The sequence below is a fragment of the Anomaloglossus baeobatrachus genome, chromosome 12 (genome assembly GCF_048569485.1).
Source record: "Anomaloglossus baeobatrachus isolate aAnoBae1 chromosome 12, aAnoBae1.hap1, whole genome shotgun sequence".
Classification (NCBI taxonomy): Eukaryota; Metazoa; Chordata; class Amphibia; order Anura; family Aromobatidae; genus Anomaloglossus; species Anomaloglossus baeobatrachus.
In genome coordinates, this window is record NC_134364.1 from 12,734,638 (window position 1) to 12,761,492 (window position 26,855).

General features: G+C 49.1%; 1 protein-coding gene across 6 annotated transcripts in view; it reads left to right on the plus strand.

The window, feature by feature from the left end:
* The first annotated feature begins 3,115 nt into the window (after positions 1–3,115).
* UNC79 (unc-79 subunit of NALCN channel complex) overlaps positions 3,116–26,855 on the plus strand; it is a 218,308-nt gene continuing 194,568 nt past the window's right edge. For all 6 annotated transcript variants that reach the window (XM_075330270.1, XM_075330274.1, XM_075330271.1 and 3 more), the window contains exons 1-2: positions 3,116–3,302; positions 21,447–21,567. In XM_075330270.1, the coding sequence (XP_075186385.1) occupies positions 3,281–3,302; positions 21,447–21,567 (143 nt within the window). In that variant the 5' untranslated portion in view covers positions 3,116–3,280. The remainder of the gene's footprint in view (positions 3,303–21,446; positions 21,568–26,855) is intronic.

Here is a 26,855-nt window from a genome sequence, read left to right on the forward strand (position 1 = left end):
AAAAAACGCAGCAAGGACACATCCTTAGTTATAGAGACAGTCTGGTTCAGCTCACTGGGGGTGGAACTAGTGCTGAGCAGAGTGCGAGACTTCCTGGTTACAGGGAATGCTGGGAATCCTGATAGGGTTTGAGAAGACGTGGCCACGGTGTCAGGGCCAGTCAGCGAACCCTGTGGTAACCTTGAGAGGTCCGGAGCCTATGGCTCACCCTGACTGGCTGGGGGAAGTTGTGCGACTAGAGAGCAGTCAGGGACCAGAAGCAGACGAATGTGTGAGGAAGAGGGGGGAACGGAGCACAGACCCGGCAACTTGAGGATGAGTTCCAAGATACTGGGGGACAGGTCGAGAAAGAGTACCCCAGAAACATTAGAAGCAGAGCTGTGAGGAGTGAGGCCATGTCTGTCATAATGGTGGGAAGAATAAACTGAACAAGTTTGGTTGCTAAGTGAACTCTGGTGCTGCGTGGGTTAATAGTGCGCATACGACGAGGACCGGAGCGGGGTGATGGACACCGGCCTGGAGAAACCAGTAAGTGTTGTGCACGTGACCAGAAGTCACACCCGTACACGGAGTCTCCTTGGTGAAGGAGCGCGGCGCCCGTACGGCCCGGCGTCTGTGCCGTCCTTCATAAGCACCAGCCGCCATCTCTAGCTCCATAATGGGGATTCTGCATTCAGTGAACACACCCTTGAATTTAGGCCGGAGTCACACTTGCACGAGTCTCACATCGCATCCCACGGCACGGCCACACACTCTCCTGACAGGAGCGGATCGGCTGCATGTATTTCTATGCAGCTGAGATGCTCCTGTCCGGAGAGCTGCAGGCCATGTCGGGTGATGTGATGCCAGACTTCCACGAGTCTCTCACAAGTGTGACTCTGGCCCTTAGAGGTAAAATCAGTCCCAGAGAGAAGAGAAAGACGCGGATGGCACTGATAAGACATATTACACAGTTTCTTATCTTCACATCTCTATTAATTTCTACAAAAATCGTTTTAAACCCCGGTGACACAAAGTCTCGGTTCATATTTGCGCCATAATCTCATGCCAGACTCTAACAGCACCTGAGGGCCCCAGCTGGTAACTAATGGGGTACATGGGGAGCCCCCTCCGAGGTGTCGATATGTAATGAAGGTGTGAACTGCGCTGATACAGTGCAACAAACCCCGGACCAGCGCTGTGCTGCACAGAGGCTGGATAACACTGCACCAAACCCTCAGATGTGAGAAGCATTAGATCTGGATGGCGTCTTATCTCTGAATTGTAACAAAAATGCTTCCATTCACTGCCAACAAGCAGAGCTCTTCAGGCTATGTTCACACAGGGCGTTTTTGCAGCGGGTTTTTTCCTGATCTTGTTGCAGGAGGTTTTGGTGCGGTTTTTGTCGTGTTTTTTTGCAGCATTTTTTGTACAAAGTGGATTGTTTCATGCAACTACTGCCATGTGCGTTCTTTAAATAACGCTGCAAAAACGCAGCAGTCAGGAAAAAATCCGCGGGTGATGTGAGTGCGCGTGAGATTTCAGAAATCTCATAGACATTGCTGGGACTGTAAAAAGCAGAGTTTTATTAGGATGTATGTGCATAAAACCAAGGCAAATCTGCAGCTAAAAAAACGCAGCTAAAATGCCCAGTGTGAACATAGCCGATGGTTCACGCCGGATTCAGGATGTGCATTCTCAGTTTTAATTATGTATTATTTTTTTTGTTCTTTTACTACTTTTTACTCCGCCTTTTTGCAGCGGTGATCCCTTGTATCACGATGCCCGAGTACAAATCACTATCATTATGAAGCATCAAGATGGCGGTGATAAGGATCCTTGGTAAACCCCCTGCTGCCATGGTAACCCATCGGTGGCATTGCGGCTGGGGGCAATAGGGGCTGAAGCGGTGGCCCTGACCATCACAAAACATTGACAGAGATTGACGGTGGCATCTAAAGGGTTAAACAGCAGCGCTTGGAGCTACATAAAGTAGTAACTGGGGGGTGGGAGGATATATTGAGAGATAAGGGTGCCCATAGACAGTTACGCTGCCCGAGTCTGTCCGATGCCAACATATTCCACGGTGCTGTACAAATGCGGCCAGAGATTGAAAAAAAGACTTTAAGGGGTTGTCTAGAAATAACCAAAGTGCCGCAATCCTCTTCCGCGAAGCTTCAATTCCTGTTTATGTCTTTGCAGCGGTGACATCACGTACGCCCATGTGACTGCCGCAGCCAATCCCTGGCCACAGTCACACGCTGTACAGGCCATTGATTGGCTGCAGAGGTCACATGGCTGTACGTGACATCATCACTGCAGCTCAGTAAACAGTAAAGACCAGTGTGGAGCAGTGAGGGATATAATGGGGGAAAATGGCATTTTTTTTGTCATTTTATTTCATTTTCTGCAGCTTTCTTCCATAATCTGGATGACCCCAGCGTCCTATACATTATATATCTTCAGCTCTAGATTGTCAGCACTCTCATGATCTCTGCTGCCGCACAACACTGTCATTTCTATTTCTCTTTCAAAATGGCCGTCACTTTTTGGTGACATTTTTTGTTAAATTCACTATAAATGTGAGGATTGCCCGTAGCAACCAATCAGATTACGGCTTTTATTTTCCAAACGCCCCCAGTGATATGGGAGGTGGATCCTGATTGGTTGCTATAGGAGCATCTCCTCATCAGGTTTCATCAGTGTAAATGTGAGGTGCAGATAGCAACCAATCAGGTTGAAGCTTACAGTTTCAGTAAGATGATAGGAAGGATCTGATTGGTTGCCAGGGTCATCTCATCAGATTTCATAAGCCTCCAGGCGTTAATGTGAGAAGTTGCCCATAGCAACCAATCCGATTGTAGCTTTCAGTTTCCCTCAGATGAGAGTAGGAATCTGATTGGCTGCTGGGAGCATCCATCCTCTTCTCGATAGGTTTGCTCATTCTCCCCATACAGTGACTGTATATAAGGTGTGAGGACACGACACAGGAGCGGTATATACAGGCAGCGGGTGTACACAGGCGAATATTCCGTGTAAGCGCCCAATATTCTGTCAGTCACGGTCATCACTCGCTTCTCGGTCCGGGATTGGCTACTAGAGGCCCCGCCCATCTGTAGCCCCGCCCCGCTGCGGCCTCAGTCATCTCCTCAGCCGCGATGTCTCCGGTGACCGCGCAGCCGCTCAGCTCCGGGGCTCAGGGCCCGCACTAGCGCCGCACAGCGGCCTCTCCGGGACACGGGGAGAGCGCGGCCCCGCCAGCACCACGGAGCCCAGCGCCAGACGCCTCCAGCTGGACGTCATGTCTACCAAAGCCGAGCAGTGTGAGTGCGCTGTCCGCGGTGCTGAGGCGTGGGGGAGGGGAGGCGGTGAGCACGGGGCCACCCCGGGAGCAGGGGGGCAGCCCGAGAGTATGGGGGGGAAATACTGGTAATAATGGGGCAGCCCGAGAATATGGGGGGGAAATACTGGTAGTAATGGGGCAGCACGAGAATATGGGGGGCCAGACCCGTAGTAATGGGGCAGCCCGAGAATATGGGGGGCCAGACCCGTAGTAATGGGGCAGCCCGAGAGTATGGGGGGCCAGACCCGTAGTAATGGGGCAGCCCGAGAGTATGGGGGGCCAGACCCGTAGTAATGGGGCAGCCCGAGAATATGGGGGGCCAGACCCGTAGTAATGGGGCAGCCCGAGAGTATGGGGGGCCAGACCCGTAGTAATGGGGCAGCCCGAGAATATGGGGGGGCCAGACCCGTAGTAATGGGGCAGCCCGAGAATATGGGGAGCCAGACCGGTAATAATGGGGCAGCCCGAGAGTATGGGGGGGCCAGACCGGTAATAATGGGGCAGCCCGAGAATATGGGGGGCCAGACCCGTAGTAATGGGGCAGCCCGAGAATATGGGGAGCCAGACCGGTAATAATGGGGCAGCCCGAGAGTATGGGGGGGCCAGACCGGTAATAATGGGGCAGCCCGAGAATATGGGGGGCCAGACCCGTAGTAATGGGGCAGCCCGAGAATATGGGGAGCCAGACCGGTAATAACGGGGCAGCCCGAGAGTATGGGGGGGCCAGACCGGTAATAATGGGGCAGCCCGAGAATATGGGGGGCCAGACCCGTAGTAATGGGGCAGCCCGAGAATATGGGGAGCCAGACCGGTAATAATGGGGCAGCCCGAGAGTATGGGGGGGCCAGACCGGTAATAATGGGGCAGCCCGAGAATATGGGGGGCCAGACCCGTAGTAATGGGGCAGCCCGAGAATATGGGGAGCCAGACCGGTAATAATGGGGCAGCCCGAGAGTATGGGGGGGCCAGACCGGTAATAATGGGGCAGCCCGAGAATATGGGGGGCCAGACCCGTAGTAATGGGGCAGCCCGAGAATATGGGGAGCCAGACCGGTAATAACGGGGCAGCCCGAGAGTATGGGGGGGCCAGACCGGTAATAATGGGGCAGCCCGAGAATATGGGGGGGCCAGACCGGTAACAATGGGGCAGCCCGAGAGTATGGAGGGCCAGACCGGTAATAATGGGGCAGCCCGAGAATATGGGGGGGCCAGACCCGTAGTAATGGGGCAGCCCGAGAATATGGGGAGCCAGACCGGTAATAATGGGGCAGCCCGAGAGTATGGGGGGGCCAGACCGGTAATAATGGGGCAGCCCGAGAATATGGGGGGGCCAGACCGGTAACAATGGGGCAGCCCGAGAGTATGGAGGGCCAGACCGGTAATAATGGGGCAGCCCGAGAATATAGGGGGGGGGCAGACCGGTAATAATGGGGCAGCCCGAGAATACGGGGGGGCCAGACCGGTAACAATGGGGCAGCCCGAGAATATAGGGGGGGCAGACCGGTAATAACTGGGCAGCCCGAGAATATGGTGGGCCAGACTGGTAATAATGGGGCAGCCCGAGAGTATGGGGTCCCAGACCGGTAACAATGGGGCAGCCTGAGAGTATGGGGGTCAGCCCGAGAATATGGGGGGGGGCAATACTGGTAATAATGGGGCAGACCGAGAATATGGGGGTCCAGACCGGTAATAATGGGGCAGCCCGAGAGTATGGGGGGCCAGACCGGTAACAATGGGGCAGCCCGAGAATATGAGGAAGGACACCCCGAGAACAGGGGGCAGCTCGAGAATATGAGGGGGGCCACCCCAAGTACAGGGCGGCAGCTCGAGAATATGAGGGGGGCAGCTCGGTAATAATGGGGCAGCCCGAGAATATCGGAGGGCAGCCCGAGAATATGGTGGGGCCATACTGGTAATAATGAGGCTGCCCGAGAATATGGGGGAGGCACCCCTGGTAGAGGGGACAGCCTGAGAATATGGGGGCTACATCGGGAACAGGAGGGGACCCCAAAAATATGGGGCCACCGTGGTAATAATGGGGCAGCCTGAGAATATGGGGGGTAGCCTGAGAATATGGGGACAGCCCGAGAATATGGGAGGCACCCCGAGAATATGGGGAGCACCCCGGGATCAGGGGGGCAGCCTGAGAATATGGGGGGCCATACCGATAATGGGGCCACCCCAGGAGTAGGGGGGGGCAGCCTGAGAATATAGGGGTCACAGTCACCCCGGGAACAGAGGGCACAGACTGGTAATAATAGGGCCACCCCTGGAATAGGGGTGCAGTCCGAGAATATGGGGGTCACGGTCACCCCGGGAACAGAGTGCCCAGACTTGTAATAATGGGGCCACCGCCAGAATAGGGGGGGGGTAACTAGAGAATATGGGGGGCAGCCTGGGAACAGGGGGTACCATGGTAATAATGGGGCCACCTCTGGAATAGGGGGGGGGGGCCCGGTAATAATGGATCAGCCTGAGAATATGGGGGGGCAGCCTGAGAACTGAAGGGGCAGCCCGAGAATATGAGGGGGCCCTACTGGTAATAATGGGGCAGCCCGAGAATATGGGGGGGCACCCCTGGTAGAGGGGGTAGCCTGAGGAAATAGGGGGCCATACTGGTAATAATGGAGCAGCCCGAGAATATGGGGGGCAGCCTGAGGAAATGGGGGGCCAGACTGGTAATAATGGGGCAGCCTGAAAATATGGGGGCTACCTTGAGAACAGGAGGGCACCCCAAAAATATGGGGCCACCCTGGTAATAATGGGACAGCTTGAGAATATGGGGGACAGCGCGAGAATATGGGAGGCACCCCGAGAATATGGGGAGCACTCCGGGAACAGGGGCGCAGCTCGAGAATATGGGGGGTCATACTGATAATAATGGGGCCACCCCAGGAGTGGGGGGGGGGCAGCCCGAGAATATGGGGGTCAGGAGCACCCCGGGAACAGAAGGCCCAGACGGGTAATAATAGGGCCACACCAGGAATAGGGGTGCAGTCTGAGAATATGGGGGTCACGGTCACCCCGGGAACATAGGGCACAGACGGGTAATAATAGGGCTACCCCAGGTATAGGTGTGCAGTCCGAGAATATGGGGGTCGCGGTCACCCCGGGAACAGAGGGCCCAAACTTGTAATAATGGAGCCACCCCAGGAACAGGGGGACAGTCAGGTAATAATGGGGCCACAGCCAGAATAGGGGAGTAGCCCGATAATATGGGGGGCAGTCTGGGAACAGGGGGGCCAGCCTGGTATTATAGGGGTCACACTGGTAATATCGGAGCAGATTACCATGGAATAATGACACAAAGGGTGCAATAGAGGAAAAACCAAAAAGAAAAAATCCTTTAAAACATACCTTTTAATAAATATAATTAAAATACCAAAACAACCACATTCGGTTAAAGGGACCCCAGATTGGTCCCCTATAAGCTGCGGCCATCACCAGTCAGCCCTTATATATAACATTCTAGAATACTGTATATAAGAGCCCAGGCCGCTCTGTATAACATAAAAAAGACCTATTATTATACTCCCCTGAGGACGGTCCGGTCTGAGGGGCGTCACTGCTCTTGATCCAGCGCCTCCTCTCTTCTTACAATCGTCGTCCTCCTTCCCAGCTTTGCGTGGATGATGCGTCCAACGTCCTCCACACAGAGGCCACCACTGCGCTCCTACACGCGCATTTCTCTCTGTCCTGCTGCAGACAAAGTACTGTAATGCGCAGGCGAAGGGAAAGGTGGAAGAGCGCCCTCCCATGGGCACTGCAATACTTTGCTCAGCCTGCAGGTGAGTATAACAAAAGGTCTTTTTTTATGTCGCAGAGCGGCCTTATGCACTTATATACAGTAATCTAGAGTGTTGTATATAAGGGCTGACTGGTGGTGGCTGCAGCTCATAAGGAAAAATCCTGGTGGTAGGTTCCCTTTAATAAAAGGTGAGGTGTGCCAAATATGTATAGTACCGATCCAGAAGCTATTTAATTTATTTGGTTGGGAGGGGCCAAATATCCCTATTAAAGGGAACCTGTCAGGTCCCCTATGCCTTTGCCCTCCAATCCAGCAGCATTCACATGTGTATGCCAAAATGTCCTGTCTAAACAGCCCTATTTGATGTTAAAAAAATAATTTATAAAGTGCTCTGTTCTTATGCTAATTAGGCATTTGACTAGTTGCAGGGGAGTTGTTTCCCCAGACTAGTTGGTCCTCTTTGCATGTTATCACGACTCTGTGGGCATGATAATATGATTTCCACAAGCCGGTGCCACCGCAGCTCCTGGAAATCTTGTGCATGTGCACAGTTCATTTCGGCAGCTTCAGTGCACCTCAGAAGCCGGGTGTACGTTCCCTGCTTTAGACAGGCGCACAGCACATAATTGGAAGTGCAGAAGCTGTTTTTCCGTTCATGCACAGTGCGCCTCTCTGAAGCTGGGACCCGTACACCCGGCTTCTGAGGCATACTGATGCTGCTGAAATGAGCCGCGTGCATGCACCAGATTTCCAGGTGCTGCGGTGGTGCCGGCTCATGGAAATCATATCACGCCCACAGGGGCGTGATAACATGGAAACACAGCCGACTAGTCAGGGGAACTGACACCACTGCAACTAGTCTCAGGGTTAATTAGCACAAGAACAGCGCACTTTATAAATGGTTTTTTTTTCCGTCATACAGGGCTTGTTATCGCAGAGAATTTTGGCAAACATTTGAATGCTGCTAAGTTTTAGGGCTTAGGTGACCTGACAGGTTCCCTTTAATAGGGAGATCTGGCCCCTCCCAACCGAATAAATTAAATACCCTGTGGATTGGTATTATAGGGTGTCACAATGGTAATGGGGGCCTCACTGATAATATGGGAGTCTCACTGGTACTATGGGGACAACACTGGTAATATAGTGGGAATCCTGGTAATGTCAGAGGAGAGCCCGGTGCTATGAGGTTACACTCTGGTAACAGGGGCTACACTGGTATTATGGGGTTCTCCCTGGTAATATATGGGGCAGCCAGGTAACATGGGGGGCTCCCTGGTGATATTGAGTCCCATTAGTAACATGCGGGTGATATATATTTGTACCGCCCCGGGCTCGGCTGCGACCGAGCCGCTGGGATCTGGGCTCGCTGGTGGGTGGCTCGAGCGTCTCTGGACCCGGGGGCCCCGTGGTCACATTCGACCTGAAAGGGGCTGGCGGTTTAGGGGACGTAGGTGTACGGCGGGAGCCGTGGTTAAGTTCGTGACGCCACCCACGGGTTGTGGTGAAGGTGGACACCACCGCTGCGGTTACTGGGCACCCCGGGGGAAGAGGTTACGCAGCAAGATGTTAACCCCTCTGTGGGCAGGGGTGGTGGCCCCGGGACCCATTGGGGTTTGTTGGGCGATGCAGGGAGGTGCGCGGCCGGAGGGCACTGTTGTACTCAGATTAGTAACACATACGAGTCTCTGGTAAACCAAGTTGATGGTGGTCGGTGCCCGCAGCCGGCTGCGTCTGGTCCCCCACCCGGTTGGTAGTCTCTGCCTTTCTCCTGCACCGTGTTGTGTGTATGTGGGCTACCTGCACATCAGCGTCGGAAGTCCGCTCCCCGGCTTTGTGGATGTCAGGAGAGACCTTTTGCCGGCAGACACTGGCCCGTGGGATCTCTCTGCCTGTGTGGTGGATTTCTATCCCCCTCGTTGGGCTGTTTTCTTCAATCGGGACTTTGGGTGGGAAAGGACCTATAGTCCAGACCGCAATCAGTTAATTAACTCAGTCCAGTGGCTTCTGGACCTCGTTTCAGGGTCTGAGTACCCCCCTTTGTGCTCCGGTTTCCGAGTCGGTTCCCTGGGTCGGTACCGGTGGGCCACTACCCTGTCCCGGTTCCACCGAGCAGTCTTCCCGACTCCTGCATGCTGAGGCCACCGTATGCCTCCTAGCCAAAGGTGCCCGGGCTCTAACCCTGGTACCTGTCAGTTAGTTGCAGACCTGACACACAGGCCTGCTTCCACTTTACTTCACCTCCTAAATTGAACTCACTTTCTCCCGCCTCAGATCCTCTGGACTCTTCGGTGGGCGTGGCCAACCACCTGGCTCTGCCCCCTGGTGTGTCCATCAAGCTCTGAGTGGGGTGACTAGGGTTTACTGGTTGGCTGATGACACCTGTTTAGGGGACAGGTGTTGTGCGGGGCTCTAACTGTGACTACCTACCTAGTCCAGGACGTCACATATTATAATCTGGAAGTTGTCAATATGATTTAGCTGCATTAATAATGTTGCTCCTGCTGCGGCTGCACATTTCTCTGCTCAGTGGATTTAGCTCAGAGACTTCTAGTTGGGAACTGAAGGGCAAATGCTCTTGATAAGAACAGTTCTTTGTTGATCTTTTGTACATAAAACGATTATTAACATCCTGGAAATTATTTCTATAAACCTGATTCTTTGTAACAAGTGATATTATTGTGATTTGGGCTTGTGTAAAAGCCTTATGTCTGTGCCAGAATCTTGAATTAAAGCACCTCTCCAGCTTTTTTTGTTTGTTTCCCCGCTGGAGTGGTGCTAGTCCCCTGCCCCCTGTCTGATACTCACCTCTCACCGACTTCATCTGTTCTCAGCTGCTCCAGTGTTTCATGCAGAGCACCAGAGGTCACAAATCAATGCAAATCTATGAGAGCCTCGTTCTGGCCCTTATAGAGATGGATTGAGACCTTGTGACGTAACTTCTGACTATTGGACAATTAGAAGACACAGGCAGAAGATGGCGCCGCAGAACCGAAGCGGCGCCGAAAAAGGATGAAAAGGTCGGAGGGTGAGTATAATAAGGCTGCGAGCCCACAATCAGTGTTTCCAGCATTTTAGACGCAGAATCCTTCAGCTGCTTCCAAAACACTGCAATGTACAATACAAGCACAGTGGATGAGATTTCTAGAAATCCTGTGCCCTCTGCGCTTGTTTTTCCCGCAGCAAAAACTGACCTGCAGTGCTGCTTTCCGAGCCACAGCAGGTCAGTTGTTTGCCGCAGAGCTGCAATAGTTCTCCGCAGGGAGAACACAAGAGAGAACGCAAGTGCCCTAGCCCGGATCGTGGGCACAAGCAGCTGCAGAGGAGACTCGTGGCTCTGCAAGTCAGAACCCGCCACATCCAGGACGCAGCAGGTCCTGATCGTGGGCACGTACCCCAAGAATGGGAACAGGGGTCTTACACTTAAAGTACCACTCCAGCAGTGAAAATGCAAATACTGGAGTGGTGCTTTAAATTTTGCACTCTTTGGGAGGGGGGGGTGTAGAGGGAAAGTCAGACCTCTATCACTATGGTCTCCAAGCACCTATTTTTTTCTTCTTATCTATCCCTTTTTATTTTATTTTTTTTAATCATAGCTTTTATTCTAAATTCATTATTTTTTTTTTATTCAAATCCCCTATGGAGTTAAGATGTTCGCCAGTACAGATTTCCATCCCTGGGGTCATATATTGGAATTGGGGTCACACTTGTAACATCGGGGATATATAGAATATAATGGGTAATATGGGCGAGGGGTAATACTGGTCATATGTAGTCACCGCTGACATATGGGGGTCACACATGTAATATCTGGGTCATATAGAATATAATGGGCGTCAGCCTTGTAGTATGGGCGAAGGGTAATACTGATATGGAGTTACCTCTAATGTGGGGGTCACACAGGTAATATCTGGGTCATATACAATAAAATGGGGGTCAGCCGGGTAATATAGGGGAAGGGTAATACTGGTGATATTGAGTCATGTCTAATATCTGGGTCATATAAAATATAATAGTGGTCAGCCCAGTAATATGGGGGAGGGGTAATACTGGTGATATTGAGTCACCTCTGTAATATCTGGGTCATATAGAAGATAATGGGGTCAGCCCGGTTACATGGGGGTCATATAGAATATAATGGGGGGTCAGCCTGGAAATATGGGGGTTATATAGAATATAATGGGTGTCAGCCTTGTAATTTTGGGGTGATTTAGAACATAAGGGAGATCAGCTCGATTATATTTGGGGTGATGAAGACTGTAATGAGGGTCTACCTGGTAATATTAGGCTCATTTAGTAATATGGACTAGGCTGATAATATCGATATTCATATAAATATAACGTGGATGAACCATTATCATATAGAATATGATAATAAGGGATCAGCCTGGTGATATCTCGGCCATGGGATCATGGGATCATGTCATATATGTCTGTTTCATGATGGTCTATAACAAGGGGTGAAAAGATTTTGCCTGTGACGCTAATCCATATTCAGTGATTTGAGATTAATTTAATGCTTCCCTAATCCTCCACATTCCTGCTAATCCCCCACGTCTCCCATCATCTCTGTGAGAAAGATAAAGTGCGATGGAGTCACGAGAGCTGCCGTGTCCGGCCGGATTTCCATATTCACCTGGTTTTATCCTTTTCCTGGTTTGTGCCAGGGTTCTTTTCTCTTAAAGGAAACCTGACAGGTGATATAGTCGCTGACCTATCTCTGGGCCACATGTATCAGGGACTGGTTGTATGATCTCAGCCACGTATATCTGACTCTGAAACGCTGCAGAATTTCAGAAAAAAAACTACTTAAAAAATAATAGAGACTAGTGGGATAGGCCGGTCCCTACCCCCTGCCCTGGGCTGGCAGGTCTCCTCTGTGCGTGTGTGCTTCATGTGTTTTGTCTTCAGCACCTAATGTACCCAATAAAGCCCAGGGTTATCAGATAGGAGCTGGAGACTTATAATGTGCTCTTATGAGGGATTCTGTTCAGGGTGTATAATCCTGAGACTACAGGAATCAGTGGTAATTTGTGCTGAAATGGGGAAATCACTTGTGCTGTATAGTTGTGTTCAGACATTTTCATTATTTTTGCTTTCTTGTAAACAGTTCTTGCAAATAGTTTGTAAATGTTGATAGTTAACTGAATTTCCATGAGGGTGGAGGAAAATGTACAGTCCATCCTGAAAGTTATTTTTACATGTTACATGCACTGACACATTGTATCAGACTGGAATTCAGGCCATTTAGATCACAGAGAAATGTCTAAATAATTGGATACAACAATTACAGATGCTCAGATATGGGAAGCACTAGGCAGTGGCTGACTTTCATCCTCTAAATACAAGAAAATTTCAATTTAGTAACAGCAACCAGAGATATTGAAAATAGTGAAAGACTAACACTAAAACGGAAGTTACAAAGCTTTATATTGTATAATAAGTGACATGAGGCATAAATCATAGGGGACATGGATTAATAAAACAGACTCTGCCAGCATCAAATGGCTGATAACAGAAAGCATACGTTATGTACACCTTCCTACAGTCATCCCTTCCTTAGCTTGAAGTGGCTAATAACAGGGAGTGATAGGTACCCACCTGTCCTAGAATCCGTATTCAGCCCGAGATAGCTGAAAACAGAGAGCAATAGATTTTACTCACCTGTGTGTTTACAGACACCTCTCACCCATAGTGGCTGATAAAGGCTGTCAGATGTTTGTGCAGATTGGTCTTTTGTGCACAGAACAGCCTTATATACATATGACCTGCGGCCGGTCCATGCACTACGGACCAAACTGCACGGACATCTCAGCAGCCTTTACCAGCCATCACTAATAGAAAGTAGTAGTCTTTCCCCAGTAATGTCGAAACGTGTTGTGTTTGTATTTTTTTTTTTACAAAGTCTAAAAAGTTTTTATTGGATATCTGGTCAACTAATTTCTTGTGGGCGCGCACCTGGAATTTCTTAATTGAACCGTTACTATTAGAATAATAAATTATACTCACCTGTCCTAGAGTCACCTTCCCCAGTAAGGGCTGATAACAGGGAGTAATCGATTGTACTCCCCTGTCCTACAGTCTCTTCCCCCAGTAAGGGCTGATAACAGGGAGTAATAGAATGTACTCACCTGTCCTACAGTCTCTTCCCCCAGTAATGGCTCATAACAGGGAGTAATAGATTGTAGTCACCTGTCCTAGAGTCACCTTCCCCAGTAAGGGCTGATAACAGGGAGTAATAGATTGTACTCCTCTGTCCTACAGTCTCCTCCCCTAGTAATGGCTGATAACAGGGAGTAATAGATTGTAGTCACCTGTCCTAGAGACTCTTCCCCCAGTAATGGCTGATAACAGGGAGTAATAGATTGTAGTTACCTGTCCTACAGTCTCTGCCTCCAGTAGAGGCTGAAAACAGGGAGTAAAAGATTGAACATCAGCCATGTGAGGAGGTTCTGCAGCATTCCACATTAAGAACAAGACTTTGTTTAAGTACCTGCTGGGATTATCTGCATATCAGCATATGGACTAATGAAATCCAATCTTGGAATGAAAACCATTGTCTATGTTAATTGATGTGGAGTGTGCACTTCGACTGGGCCATTTTTCTGCCCCACCCCTAGAAACCTTTAATAAAAACTGAAAGAACTTAATTTTGTCCTAGAGAAATTTGGATTAAAATCTAAAGAACGGCGAAAAATCTTCAGTGCTAAGGTTTTCTCTGAAATATTGTGACATCTCCTCACTATTTCATTTGTCTATTTGAATTTAATGTGTTATGACATATTATATACACCCCTGATGAAGCTCTGGTGTAGGAGGAGAAACGCGTCGGGAGAAAAATATTTAATAAAATGTAATTGAGAGTTTTGCAAATAATGTCATATAAACTCGTTGTAACCTTGAGGACAATTTTGTCTGGACAAATAGACTCTGGGTACTCCCAATTTTCTCATTTCTTTGTCGCTCCATTGGGAGACCCAGACCATTGGGTGTATAGGCTATGCCTCCGGAGGCCGCACAAAGTATTACACTAAAAGTGTAAAGCCCCTCCCCTTCTGCCTATACACCCCACGGGCTCCTCAGTTTTTTGCTTTGTGCGAAGGAGGCAGACATGCACGCACAGCTCCACAGATTGGTCAGCAGCAGCTGCTGACTATGTCGGATGGAAGAAAAGTGGGCCCATTTAGGGCCCCCAGCATGCTCCCTTCTCACCCCACTCTTGTCGGCGGTGTTGTTAAGGTTGAGGTACCCATTGCGGGTACGGAGGCTGGAGCCCACATGCTGTTTTCCTTCCCCATCCCCCTCAGGGCTCTGGGTGAAGTGGGATCCTATCGGTCTCCAGGCACAGGAGACCGTGCTTCATCCACAACTCCTGTGGAGCCTGCTGGATAGGAGCCGGGTACCGTTCAGGGACATGGCCCTGCTACTTGGAGGTACTCTGTATCCCTGTGGGGACCGCGCACAACAACACTACAGCTTTGCTGGGTGTGATAGTGCACCGGGGACCGCGGCGCTGACCGGGTTAAAAGGTGCCATTACACACTCGGCGTTGCTGAGTGTGTTTTATGTATAGGGACTGCCGCGCTGACCGCCGCTGCCGCGGAAACACTGCGGCGCGGCTGGGACTTGTAGTGCGCCGGGGACTCCGCGCTGGCCGCGCATATACGGCGGCCACGCTTATTACTCAAGTCCCCGGCTTTTTGCGGCCTAGTTTCCTTTTCCTCCCGCCCTCAGCCCTGACAGGCAGGGGAAGGGCGGGAAGCTGCACAGAACGAGCAGCACTGAGGGCTGGAGCATGCTTTGCATACTCCACTCCCCTCACTGTGCACAGTGCGGCTACAGTTCCCGCACTTTCTCGGCCACGCCCATGACTCCCTCCTCTCCTCAGGACGCCGGCAGCCATTCCTGTCAGCTCCTCGGACGCAGCAGAGGGGGACAAAGTCTGGGAGACCCAGGCAGGGACTTGGGTGGCCTCACAACCGCTTGAAGCGGGTGGTAAGCAGCACCTGTGGTGCTAGCCCCATTGTGCAGTAGTGTAACTATACTGTATATGTTTATGGTATATACTTTACACTGTATGGTGCACAGTTGATTTCTGGCTATATACCCTATTGTGTTGCTCAGGGAAGATAATAGCATGGCGCCCACAAAAGGCAGGGGTGCCAAAACACAGGCTTATTATGCTGCCTGCGCCGCATGTACGACCCCGCTACCGGCAGGTTCCACTGACCCTCATTGTATACAGTGCTCGGGCCCTGTGACACTTACTCAGCCAGAGCCTCTGCTAGGGGGGGCCCAGGGGGAGCCACCTGCTGACAATGTCCAGGTGACGGGGACAGAGTTTGCAAAACTCTCTGAGACTATGGCTAAGATACTAGAAGCCTTGCAGTACAGGCCGGTATCTCAGCACAGGGACTCTGTTGAATCTTTGTTCCCTGGCCCCCCTCAGTTGGACCAACAATGTCCTCCAGGGGTATCTCGTAGATCCCAGGCTGAGGGTTCTGACACAGACCCCAGCCCCAGACCGACTAAGCGAGCTCGCTTAGATTTTCCCTCGACATCATCATATTGTTCAGGGTCTCAGCGAGGGGAATCTCGAGTTGATGAAGCGGAGGTAGCTGATCAGGATTCTGATCCTGAGGGCGCTCTCAATCTTAATACTCCAGACGGGGACGCCATAGTGAACGATCTTATTGCATCCATCAATCAAATGCTGGATATTTCTCCCTCAGTCCCTCCAGCAGAGGAGTCGGCTTCTCAGCAGGAGAAATTCCGGTTCAGGTTCCCCAAGCGTACACCGAGTATGTTTCTGGACCACTCTGACTTCAGAGAGGCAGTCCAGAATCACCATGCTTGTCCAGATAAGCGTTTTTCTAAGCGCCTTAAGGATACACGTTATCCCTTTCCACCTGACGTGGTTAAAGGTTGGACTCAGTGTCCCAAAGTGGATCCTCCAATCTCCAGACTGGCGGCTAGATCCATACTTGCAGTGGAAGATGGGGCTTCACTCAAGGATGCCACTGACAGGCAGATGGAGCTCTGGTTGAAATCCATCTATGAAGCGATCGGCGCTTCTTTTGCCCCAGCATTCGCAGCCGTATGGGCGCTACAAGCTATCTCAGCAGGTCAAGCGCAAATTGAAGCAGCCACATGCACGTCCGCGCCACAAGTGGCATCCATTACCACTCAGACCTCGGCATTTGCGTCTTACGCTATTAATGCTGTACTGGACTCTGCGAGCCGTACGGCGGTGGCAGCCGCCAATTCGGTGGTACTCCGCAGGGCCTTGTGGCTACGGGAATGGAAGGCAGATTCTGCTTCCAAAAAGCGCTTAACCAGTTTGCCAATTTCTGGCGACAGATTGTTTGGCGAGCGTTTGGATGAAATCATCAAACAATCCAAGGGAAAGGATACATCCTTACCCCAGCCCAAACCGAACATACCCCAACAGAGGAGAGGGCAGTCGAGGTTTCGGTCCTTTCGGGGCGCGGGCAGGTCCCAATTCTCCTCGTCCAAAAGGCCTCAGAAAGAGCAAAAGAACTCTGATGCATGGCGGTCTAAGTCACGTCCTAAAAAGACCACCGGAGGGGCAGCTAACAAAGCGGCTTCCTCATGACTTTCGACCTCCTCATCCCGCATCCTCGGTCGGTGGCAGGCTCTCCCGCTTTTGCGACACCTGGCTGCCACGAATAAAAGACCGCTGGGTGAGAGACATTCTGTCTCACGGTTACAAGATAGAGTTCACCTCTCGTCCCCCGACTCGATTCTTCAGGTCTTCTCCGCCCCCCGAGAGAGCCGAGGCTCTTCTGCAGGCGGTGTGCACTCTGAAGGCAGAAGGAGTGGTGATCCCTGTTCCTCTTCAGCAACAGGGCCACGGTTTTTACTCCAACTTGTTTGTGGTCCCAAAGAAGGACGGGTCTTTCCGCCCTGTCCTGGACCTGAAACTGCTCAACAAACACGTAAAAACCAGGCGGTTCCGGATGGAATCCCTCCGCTCCGTCATCGCCTCAATGTCCCAAGGAGATTTCCTTGCATCGATTGATATCAAAGATGCTTATCTCCACGTACCGATTGCTCCGGAGCACCAGCGTTTCCTGCGCTTCGCCATAGGAAACGAACACCTGCAGTTCGTGGCACTGCCGTTCGGTCTGGCAACAGCCCCACGGGTTTTTACCAAGGTTATGGCTACTGTAGTAGCGGTCCTACACTCTCAGGGTCACTCGGTGATCCCGTACTTGGACGATCTGCTGATCAAGGCACCCTCTCAAGAGGCATGCCAACGCAGCCTCGAAGCTACCCTGGAGACTCTCCAGAGTTTCGGGTGGATCATCAATTTTCCGAAGTCAAATCTGACACCGGCCCAATCGCTGACATATCTTGGCATGAAGTTTCATACCCTCTCAGCGATAGTGAAGCTTCCGCTGATTAAGCAGCAGTCACTACAGAAAGGGGTGCAATCTCTCCTTCAAGGCCAGTCACACCCCTTGAGGCGCCTCATGCACTTCCTGGGGAAGATGGTGGCAGCAATGGAGGCAGTCCCTTTCGCGCAGTTTCACCTGCGTCCTCTTCAATGGGACATCCTACGCAAATGGGACAGGAAGCCGACGTCCCTCGACAGGAACGTCTCCCTCTCTCAAGCAACCAAAGCTTCCCTTCGGTGGTGGCTTCTTCCCACTTCATTATCAAAGGGGAAATCCTTCCTACCCCCATCCTGGGAGGTGGTCACGACGGACGCGAGTCTGTCAGGGTGGGGAGCGGTTTTTCTCCACCACAGGGCTCAGGGTACGTGGACCCAACAAGAGTCTTCGCTTCAGATCAATGTTCTGGAAATACGGGCAGTGTACCTTGCCCTGAAAGCGTTCCAGCAGTGGCTGGAAGGCAAGCAGATCCGAATTCAGTCGGACAATTCCACAGCGGTGGCATACATCAACCACCAAGGCGACACACGCAGTCGGCAAGCCTTCCTGGAAGTCCGGCGGATTTTGCTGTGGGTGGAAGCAACGGCCTCCACCATCTCTGCAGTTCACATCCCAGGCGTGGAAAACTGGGAAGCAGATTATCTCAGTCGCCAGGGCATGGACGCAGGGGAATGGTCCCTTCACCCGGACGTGTTTCAGGAGATCTGTTTCCGCTGGGGCATGCCGGACGTCGACCTCATGGCGTCCCGGCACAACAACAAGGTACCGATGTTCATGGCACGGTCTCAAGATCCTAGAGCTCTGGCGGCAGACGCCTTAGTTCAGGATTGGTCGCAGTTTCAACTCCCTTATGTGTTTCCTCCGCTGGCACTGTTGCCCAGAGTGTTACGCAAGATCAGGGCCGTCTGCCGCCGCATCATCCTCGTCGCTCCAGACTGGCCGAGGAGGTCGTGGTACCCGGATCTGTGGCATCTCACGGTCGGCCAACCGTGGGCACTACCAGACCGACCAGACTTGCTATCCCAAGGGCCGTTTTTCCATCTGAATTCTGCGGCCCTCAACCTGACTGTGTGGCCATTGAGTCCTGGATCCTAGCGTCTTCAGGGTTATCTCAAGACGTCATTGCCACTATGAGACAGGCTAGGAAACCAACGTCCGCCAAGATCTACCACAGGACGTGGAAAATTTTCCTGTCGTGGTGCTCTGCTCAGGGTTTTTCTCCCTGGCCTTTTGCCTTGCCCACTTTTCTGTCCTTCCTTCAATCTGGACTGGGAAAGGGTTTGTCGCTCGGCTCCCTTAAGGGACAAGTCTCAGCGCTCTCTGTGTTTTTCCAGAAGCGCCTAGCCAGGCTTCCACAGGTCCGCACATTCCTGCAGGGGGTTTGTCACATCGTCCCTCCTTACAAGCGGCCTTTAGAACCCTGGGATCTGAACAGGGTGTTGAGGGTTCTTCAGAAACCACCATTCGAGCCAATGAGAGATATTTCTCTCTCACGCCTTTCGCAGAAAGTGGTTTTCCTAGTTGCAGTCACTTCTCTTCGGAGAGTGTCTGAGCTAGCAGCGCTGTCATGCAAAGCCCCTTTCCTGGTGTTTCACCAGGACAAGGTGGTTCTACGTCCGGTTCCGGAATTCCTCCCTAAGGTGGTATCCCCCTTTCATCTCAATCAGGATATCTCCTTACCTTCTTTTTGTCCTCATCCAGTTCACCAATGTGAAAAGGATTTGCACTTGTTAGATCTGGTGAGAGCACTCAGACTCTACATTTCTCGTACGGCGCCCTTGCGCCGCTCGGATGCACTCTTTGTCCTTGTCGCTGGCCAGCGTAAAGGGTCACAGGCTTCCAAATCAACCCTGGCTCGGTGGATCAAGGAACCAATTCTCGAAGCTTACCGTTCTGCTGGGCTTCCGGTTCCCTCAGGGCTGAAGGCCCATTCTACCAGAGCCGTGGGTGCGTCCTGGGCTTTGAGGCACCAGGCTACGGCTCAGCAGGTGTGTCAGGCGGCTACCTGGTCGAGCCTGCACACTTTCACGAAACACTATCAGGTGCATACCTATGCTTCGGCGGATGCCAGCCTAGGTAGACGAGTCCTTCAGGCGGCGGTTGCCCACCTGTAGGAAGGGGCCGTTTTACGGCTCTATTACGAGGTATTATTTTACCCACCCAGGGACTGCTTTTGGACGTCCCAATGGTCTGGGTCTCCCAATAGAGCGACAAAGAAGAAGGGAATTTTGTTTACTTACCGTAAATTCCTTTTCTTCTAGCTCCAATTGGGAGACCCAGCACCCGCCCCTGTTTTTTTGTGTACACATGTTGTTCATGTTTAATGGTTTCAGTTCTCCGATATTCCTTCGGATTGAATTTACTTAAAACCAGTTTATAATTTTTTCCTCCTTGCTTTTGCACCAAAACTGAGGAGCCCGTGGGAGCACGGGGGGTGTATAGGCAGAAGGGGAGGGGCTTTACACTTTTAGTGTAATACTTTGTGCGGCCTCCGGAGGCATAGCCTATACACCCAATGGTCTGGGTCTCCCAATTGGAGCTAGAAGAAAAGGAATTTACGGTAAGTAAACAAAATTCCCTTCTTCTTGATCTATGGGAATCTCAGGGTATAGACACGCCTAGACTAAATTTCTCCAATCATATATATAAATAAGATGATTGGCACAGTGATATATTGAACCTGGTTGGGGGATATCACTGGTCTTTCTGCTATATGATCGGTCTAGGTTTATTGTATTTGGCTGCTTGTTGACTTCTTGGTCTATGTATATCCTATAGGAATTGTATGTAAAAAAAATTTTTTTTTAAAAAATTCTCTTTGTATAATAAAGATTTAATATTTTAGTAAAGTGATTTTTCTGTGAAATATTGAGTAATAGATTGTAGTTACCTGTCCTACATCAATCTTTTGGCTAGTGTATCCATGTTTACCATCAGTTATTTTTCTTGTATGCCAAAAAAACCGAAAAATGTCTCCTATCTATAAGGGTATGTGCCCACGATGCATTTTTTCATGCTTTTCAGCAGCGTTTTCAACTGCACCTTTTTAATGCCAAAATGCATGCGTTTTGATTTTCCAGCAAAGTCTATGAGAAATAAGGATTTCTTGTGCACACCATGCTGTTCTAAACGCTGCGTGATATTTGCATATTTTTGGGCAAAAACTCTGCGTTTAAAGAAGCAACATGTCAATTGTTTTTGCCATTTTGGCTGTGTTTCCCATCCATTCAATTTAATACAAAACTGCAGCGTTTCTAAAAGCACCGGAAAAGCACTAAAAACTCATGAAAACAGCAAGGTGCGCACAGGCTACTTTCTTTGCGTTTTTCATGCCAAAAGCATTGCCCTTTCTGCCAGAGGATGCTTTTTGAACTGCAACTACCTCGACGCAAAGTGCGCACATAGCCTAAGTCGTAGGAAAACCTAACATCCCAGCACCGGGGACAGTGTTATTGGATTGGGATACATAATTTTTCACCCTGATCAAATATAGAAAAACAATATCTTGGCATGCTCTGATCTCTTCTGTATTTTGGATGGCAGCTTTTCAAGTCATCCTTACAGCAACCAATCTTTTTTTTTTTTTTTTTTTATAATTCATAACAAACAAATCTGTTTTGCTTTTGTAAATGTTATTCACTGACAAGGAGGTGAAAATAATGGTGAAAAATTGTCTTTTTTTTCTGGATTAAAGTTGGACTATTTCTTATATGGTTGAGTAATACAATTTTCATCAGTATTGACATCCATACAGAATTCATTTTTATATATCTGCTGTGAATAAGATTTACAGAACCAAAAACGATTTCCTATGTCAAAAATTGCACCGTACCCTTACAAATCAATGGCTTTTTTTCCGCACCCATAGACTTGGATAGACAAGTGTCATCCAAAATACATAAGAGACTTCTGCTCCTTTTGACGCCGCTGATCTCTAATTTTCCATTCTTTTTACATGCAGTTGCTTCCAAGATCCGATACCTTCATGAGTACCACCACCGGGTCATCCACAACACGTACCCAGTGCCAACAGGGACGGACATTGCGAACACCCTGAAGTACTTCTCCCAGACGCTGCTAAGGTGAGATTTCAGAATTTCTAGTGTCAACCCAAAGGAGGGAATAAAAGCCCCTAAATTCTTGCCTGGATTTCTGCCTTGTCAATGCTCCTTTAAGACAATCTTATTAACCACGCAGTCTCCACTGCCAGAAACCTAAATGGCATTTCCCCCAAAAGCTGAAAAAAAGCCTTTTTGACACAGGTAATCCTCCATAATGTGCATCCTGTGGATAGGTGATACATCGTCAAATGTCCAACCACTGGGATCTTCACCAAGAACGGGGTTAGTGTCCCCCACCCCACCCCCCCCCCCGTCTGAATGGAGCAATGGTCATATATGCACACTGCCTCTATCTGTGGGAAAGGAGGATTAAGCTAGGTAAAGCCCTCGGCTATCTCCGTCCGATCTGTACGCGGTGGGTGGATCAATGTGCACGACCATCATGGTTGGAGCTCCAGTGGTCAGACACTTGGAACAATGAAAAGTTGCCTTTAAATCTTCATTGTGATGTATTCTTATTCTGCTTCATAAGTGATGCCATATTGCTAGGATATGCATCACTTTATGATCACTGGGGTCTCATCTTTTAGACCATCACCGATCCTGAAAGTGAAGGGGATTGCTGGTTTATTGTCACCGCACAACAGACACCCCAGTTACCAGTGAACAGCGCAATGCTGCACCTGCTTTCACGGTCCCGGGGAAAAGTGGAATAAGCACTAAATAACTATTGTTCCTCCATTCTCAGGATCGGGACACTTGGAAAGCAGAGTCTGTTGCGACGGCGACCATATTGATGGTCACCCAGTTTTCACCCCTTAAACAAAGAGGTTGAAACAGGATTTGATATTTAATGGGGAGTTCAGCTTTAAGGGGGAAGTGTTCTGTAACGAATATAAGGTCCCATGTACTGGCATTATGTGGTCATCATCCCCAGTAACCTCTACCATTCGGAGAACACATGGTTAATATTATTGCAACTCAATTCACATTGCTCATCCATCTAATCCATTAAAGAATGGCAGTGCGTGCAGAGACGGGTATGGCTGGCGTGTGGGTGGTGAGAGCTGACAGCAGACATCACGCAGAAGAGGCACAATGTATGAGGATTGCACAGTATGAGTCAGGCAATGTAGGCTCAGTTCACACCATGAGTATTTGGGGTGTTATTTACACTATGTATTTTCAGTGTTCAAAAAATGCAGCATCTTAAAGGGAACCAATCGCCAGGAATTTCCTATATAACCTAAAGCCAGTGCTACACTGGCACTATCAGGCTGATTCTATACATACAGTGCTACACTGGCACTATCAGGCTGAGTCTATACATACAGTGCTATACTGGCACTATCAGGCTGATTCTATACATACAGTGCTACACTGGCACTATCAGGCTGAGTCTATACATACAGTGCTACACTGGCACTATCAGTCTGATTCTATATATACAAGTGCTACACTGGCACTATCAGGCTGATTCTATACATACAGTGCTATACTGGCACTATCAGGCTGAGTCTATACATACAGTGCTATACTGGCACTATCAGGCTGAGTCTATACATACAGTGCTATACTGGCACTATCAGGCTGATTCTATATATACAGTGCTATACTGGCACGATCAGGCTGAGTCTATACATACAGTGCTATACTGGCACTATCAGGCTGATTCTATACATACAGTGCTATACTGGCACTATCAGGCTGAGTCTATACATACAGTGCTATACTGGCACTATCAGGCTGATTCTATACATACAGTGCTATACTGGCACGATCAGGCTGAGTCTATACATACAGTGCTATACTGGCACTATCAGGCTGATTCTATACATACAGTGCTATACTGGCACTATCAGGCTGATTCTATACATACAGCGCTATACTGGCACTATCAGGCTGATTCTATACATACAGCGCTATACTGGCACTATCAGGCTGATTCTATACATACAGTGCTATACTGGCACTATCAGGCTGATTCTATACATACAGTGCTATACTGGCACAATCAGGCTGAGTCTATACATACAGCGCTATACTGGCACTATCAGGCTGAGTCTATACATACAGTGCTATACTGGCACGATCAGGCTGAGTCTATACATACAGTGCTATACTGGCACTATCAGGCTGATTCTATACATACAGTGCTATACTGGCACTATCAGGCTGATTCTATACATACAGTGCTATTCTGGCACTATCAGGCTGATTCTATACATACAGCGCTAAACTGGCACTATCAGGCTGATTCTATACATACAGCGCTATACTGGCACTATCAGGCTGAGTCTATACATACAGTGCTATACTGGCACTATCAGGCTGATTCTATACATACAGCGCTATACTGGCACTATCAGGCTGATTCTATACATACAGTGCTATACTGGCACTATCAGGCTGATTCTATACATACAGTGCTATACTGGCACGATCAGGCTGATTCTATACATACCTGTAGTGGTCAGCTTGGATGTTTAGGTTTTGAAATAAAAAAAAGTAGTTTATAAAATTGGCTGCTTGTTGAGTGACAGCAGCAAAGGAGCAGATAATATATTCATAGTTATCAACGCCCCCTGTTAGAATTAGCATTAGTAAACAAATCACTTTGACTCTTGCAGGACCTGTGTGAGGTCATACCCATGTGACCTGGTATCCAGCTTTGTTGGCTGAGGTCCCGCCCCTTCTGGTCACATGAGTATGACCTCACACAGGTCCTGCAAGAGACAAAGTGAATCCTTTGTAGACTACTAATGCTAATTCTAACGGGGAGGCGATAACTGATTATATTATCTGCTCCTTTGCTGCTGTCACTTAACAAGCAGATAATTTTATAACCTTTACTTTTTTGGATTTCAAAACCTAAACATCCGAGCTGACAACTATAGATATGTATAGAATCAGCCTGATAGTGCCAGTATAGCACTGACTTGATTGGTTCCCTTTTAAAGCTGCAGCAAAGTGGATGGTATTTCTCTAAATCTCATGCCCACTACACTTTTGTTTTTAGTCTGTAGAAACTGACCTAGGAATCGATTTTTGAACTGGGCAACATCACAACTTCTCTTGTGGGAACTCATGAGTTTGATATGCAGATTTTCTCAATAGATTTGCATTAGATGCGGAAAATCAGCAGGTCAAAATTACTCACCAAATACTTATGGAGATGGAACCCAATAAGTAATGTAATGTATGTACACAGTGACTGCACCAGCAGAATAGTGAGTGCAGCTCTGGAGTATAATACAGGAGGTAAGTAAGGATCTCTACAGGATAAGTAATGTATGTACACAGTGACTGCACCAGCAGAATAGTGAGTGCAGCTCAGGAGTAGAATGCAGGAAGTAACTCAGGATCAGTAATGTAATGTATGTACACAGTGACTGCACCAGCAGAATAGTGAGTGCAGCTCTGGAGTATAATACAGGAGGTAACTCAGGATCAGTAATGTAATATATGTACACAGTGACTGCACCAGCAGAATAGTGAGTGCAGCTCTGGAGTATAATACAGGAGGTAACTCAGGATCAGTAATGTAATGCATGTACACAGTGACTGCACCAGCAGAATAGTGAGTGCAGCTCTGGAGTATATAATACAGGATATATTTATCATTTAATCTTTCTCTTATAGTTAGATCTTAGTTACACTGTAGATTGTAGATTTCCATCATTGCTCCACTATTAGATATGGATGAATGGATGGGTGGGTGGATGGGTGGCTGGATGGGTGAGTGGCTGGATGGATGGGTTAGTGGCTAGATAGGTGTATGGGTGGGTGGATGAGTGAGTGGCTGGATGGATGGGTGTATGGGTGGGTGGGTGGATGGATGGGTGGCTGCGTGCACCATGTTGTCTGTCCCTCACACCTCTTTCTTTATGACATGTTCACTGTGGAGCGTTCTGCTGTCTCTGGGTTCACATACTTTTATTGACCCCAGGTTTATTGTCAGCAGAAGGGTTCCTGTATTCACACAATGGGCATTGATTATCAGAAACCTCATTGATTCCCGAGATCTGATTGTGACTCTTGTGCTGCCGCTCAGTGTCCGCTCTCTCGGTAGATCTGGCTTGAGTTTCAGGTTCAGTCTTCGCATTGTGCTGAGTAGCTTGTATAATTTTCTCATCAGTACCATGCTGTCTTTACTGCAGTCACAGCCAAAGCTGCTTTAATCCTTATCTTCATGTTACATTTTCTGGAGACCACCTGAACATTTCCTGCCATGCAGTACAGCCGTATATCAGTTGACATAACAGTGCGGCTGCAGCTTTGTCTGTGACTGGAGTATACAGCATTATTAAAGCAATACTCCGCATCCTGTGCAGATTGGACCTCTTTAGTGAATTTTGTTGTGACATTGAGCAGCATCACAAGTGGATGGAATAGGCGTTGATTTATCAAGTAGCAGATCTTTCTGTGCATCTTCCTCCGCCGGAGGGAAGGTTTGCTTCTTGATAAATCTGTCCTGTCCGCTGAACTGTCCCTTTATAACATTATAACGACATGATATATTCTGTGATACTGTCAGGATTCTTTAAGGGGAGGTCCATTCACGGTCTGTGGTTTTAGCCTAATCCTTTTGTAGCTATCAGCCACAACTCATGGAGTATAGCGCCATCTATGGGCACCATGTTACCGTCTCAGATGTAAATTTTTATTGTGCTGATCTTGAGTTTTTAGCTCTGACTTCACGTTTGCTATCATCCCCTGATGAGTCCACTGTGCCTCAGTCAGAAAATAACCCCATCATTATTCTACATTAGACAGTTTTTAACAGTTGGAGAAAATCTAATATGGCCAATTTTTTTTCCATTTTTCTGATATTTTCTGGTTGAAGTGGCAATAAAAGATACGATCAGCTTAAGACCTGAAGTAACTGAGGATCAGCAGCAGGCAGCACATTATTAGGAAAGGGTACATGCATTCTTCAGCATTGCAACACTAAGGCTAGGTTCACACTTCCGTTGTTTTGCATCAGTCACAATCCGTCGCCTTGAGGAATTACGGTATCCTGCAAAATATTTTGCAGGAATCCAGTTTTTCCCCATAGACTTCTATTAGTGACGGATTGTGACTGATGATGCTGCGTTGCATCTGCTGCGTCGCGGTCAGTCGTTTTTTAACTGACCGCCGGGCGGGAGCAACGCAGCCTGTAACGTTTTTTGAGCAGCACAATCCGTAGGATTTTGCTGCGTATGCGCTCTCTGGCTCCCTACACCCGTAACCAGGATACACATTGGGTAACCAAGCAATGTGCTTTGGTTAGTTACCCGATATTTACAGTGGTTACGTGTGCAGGG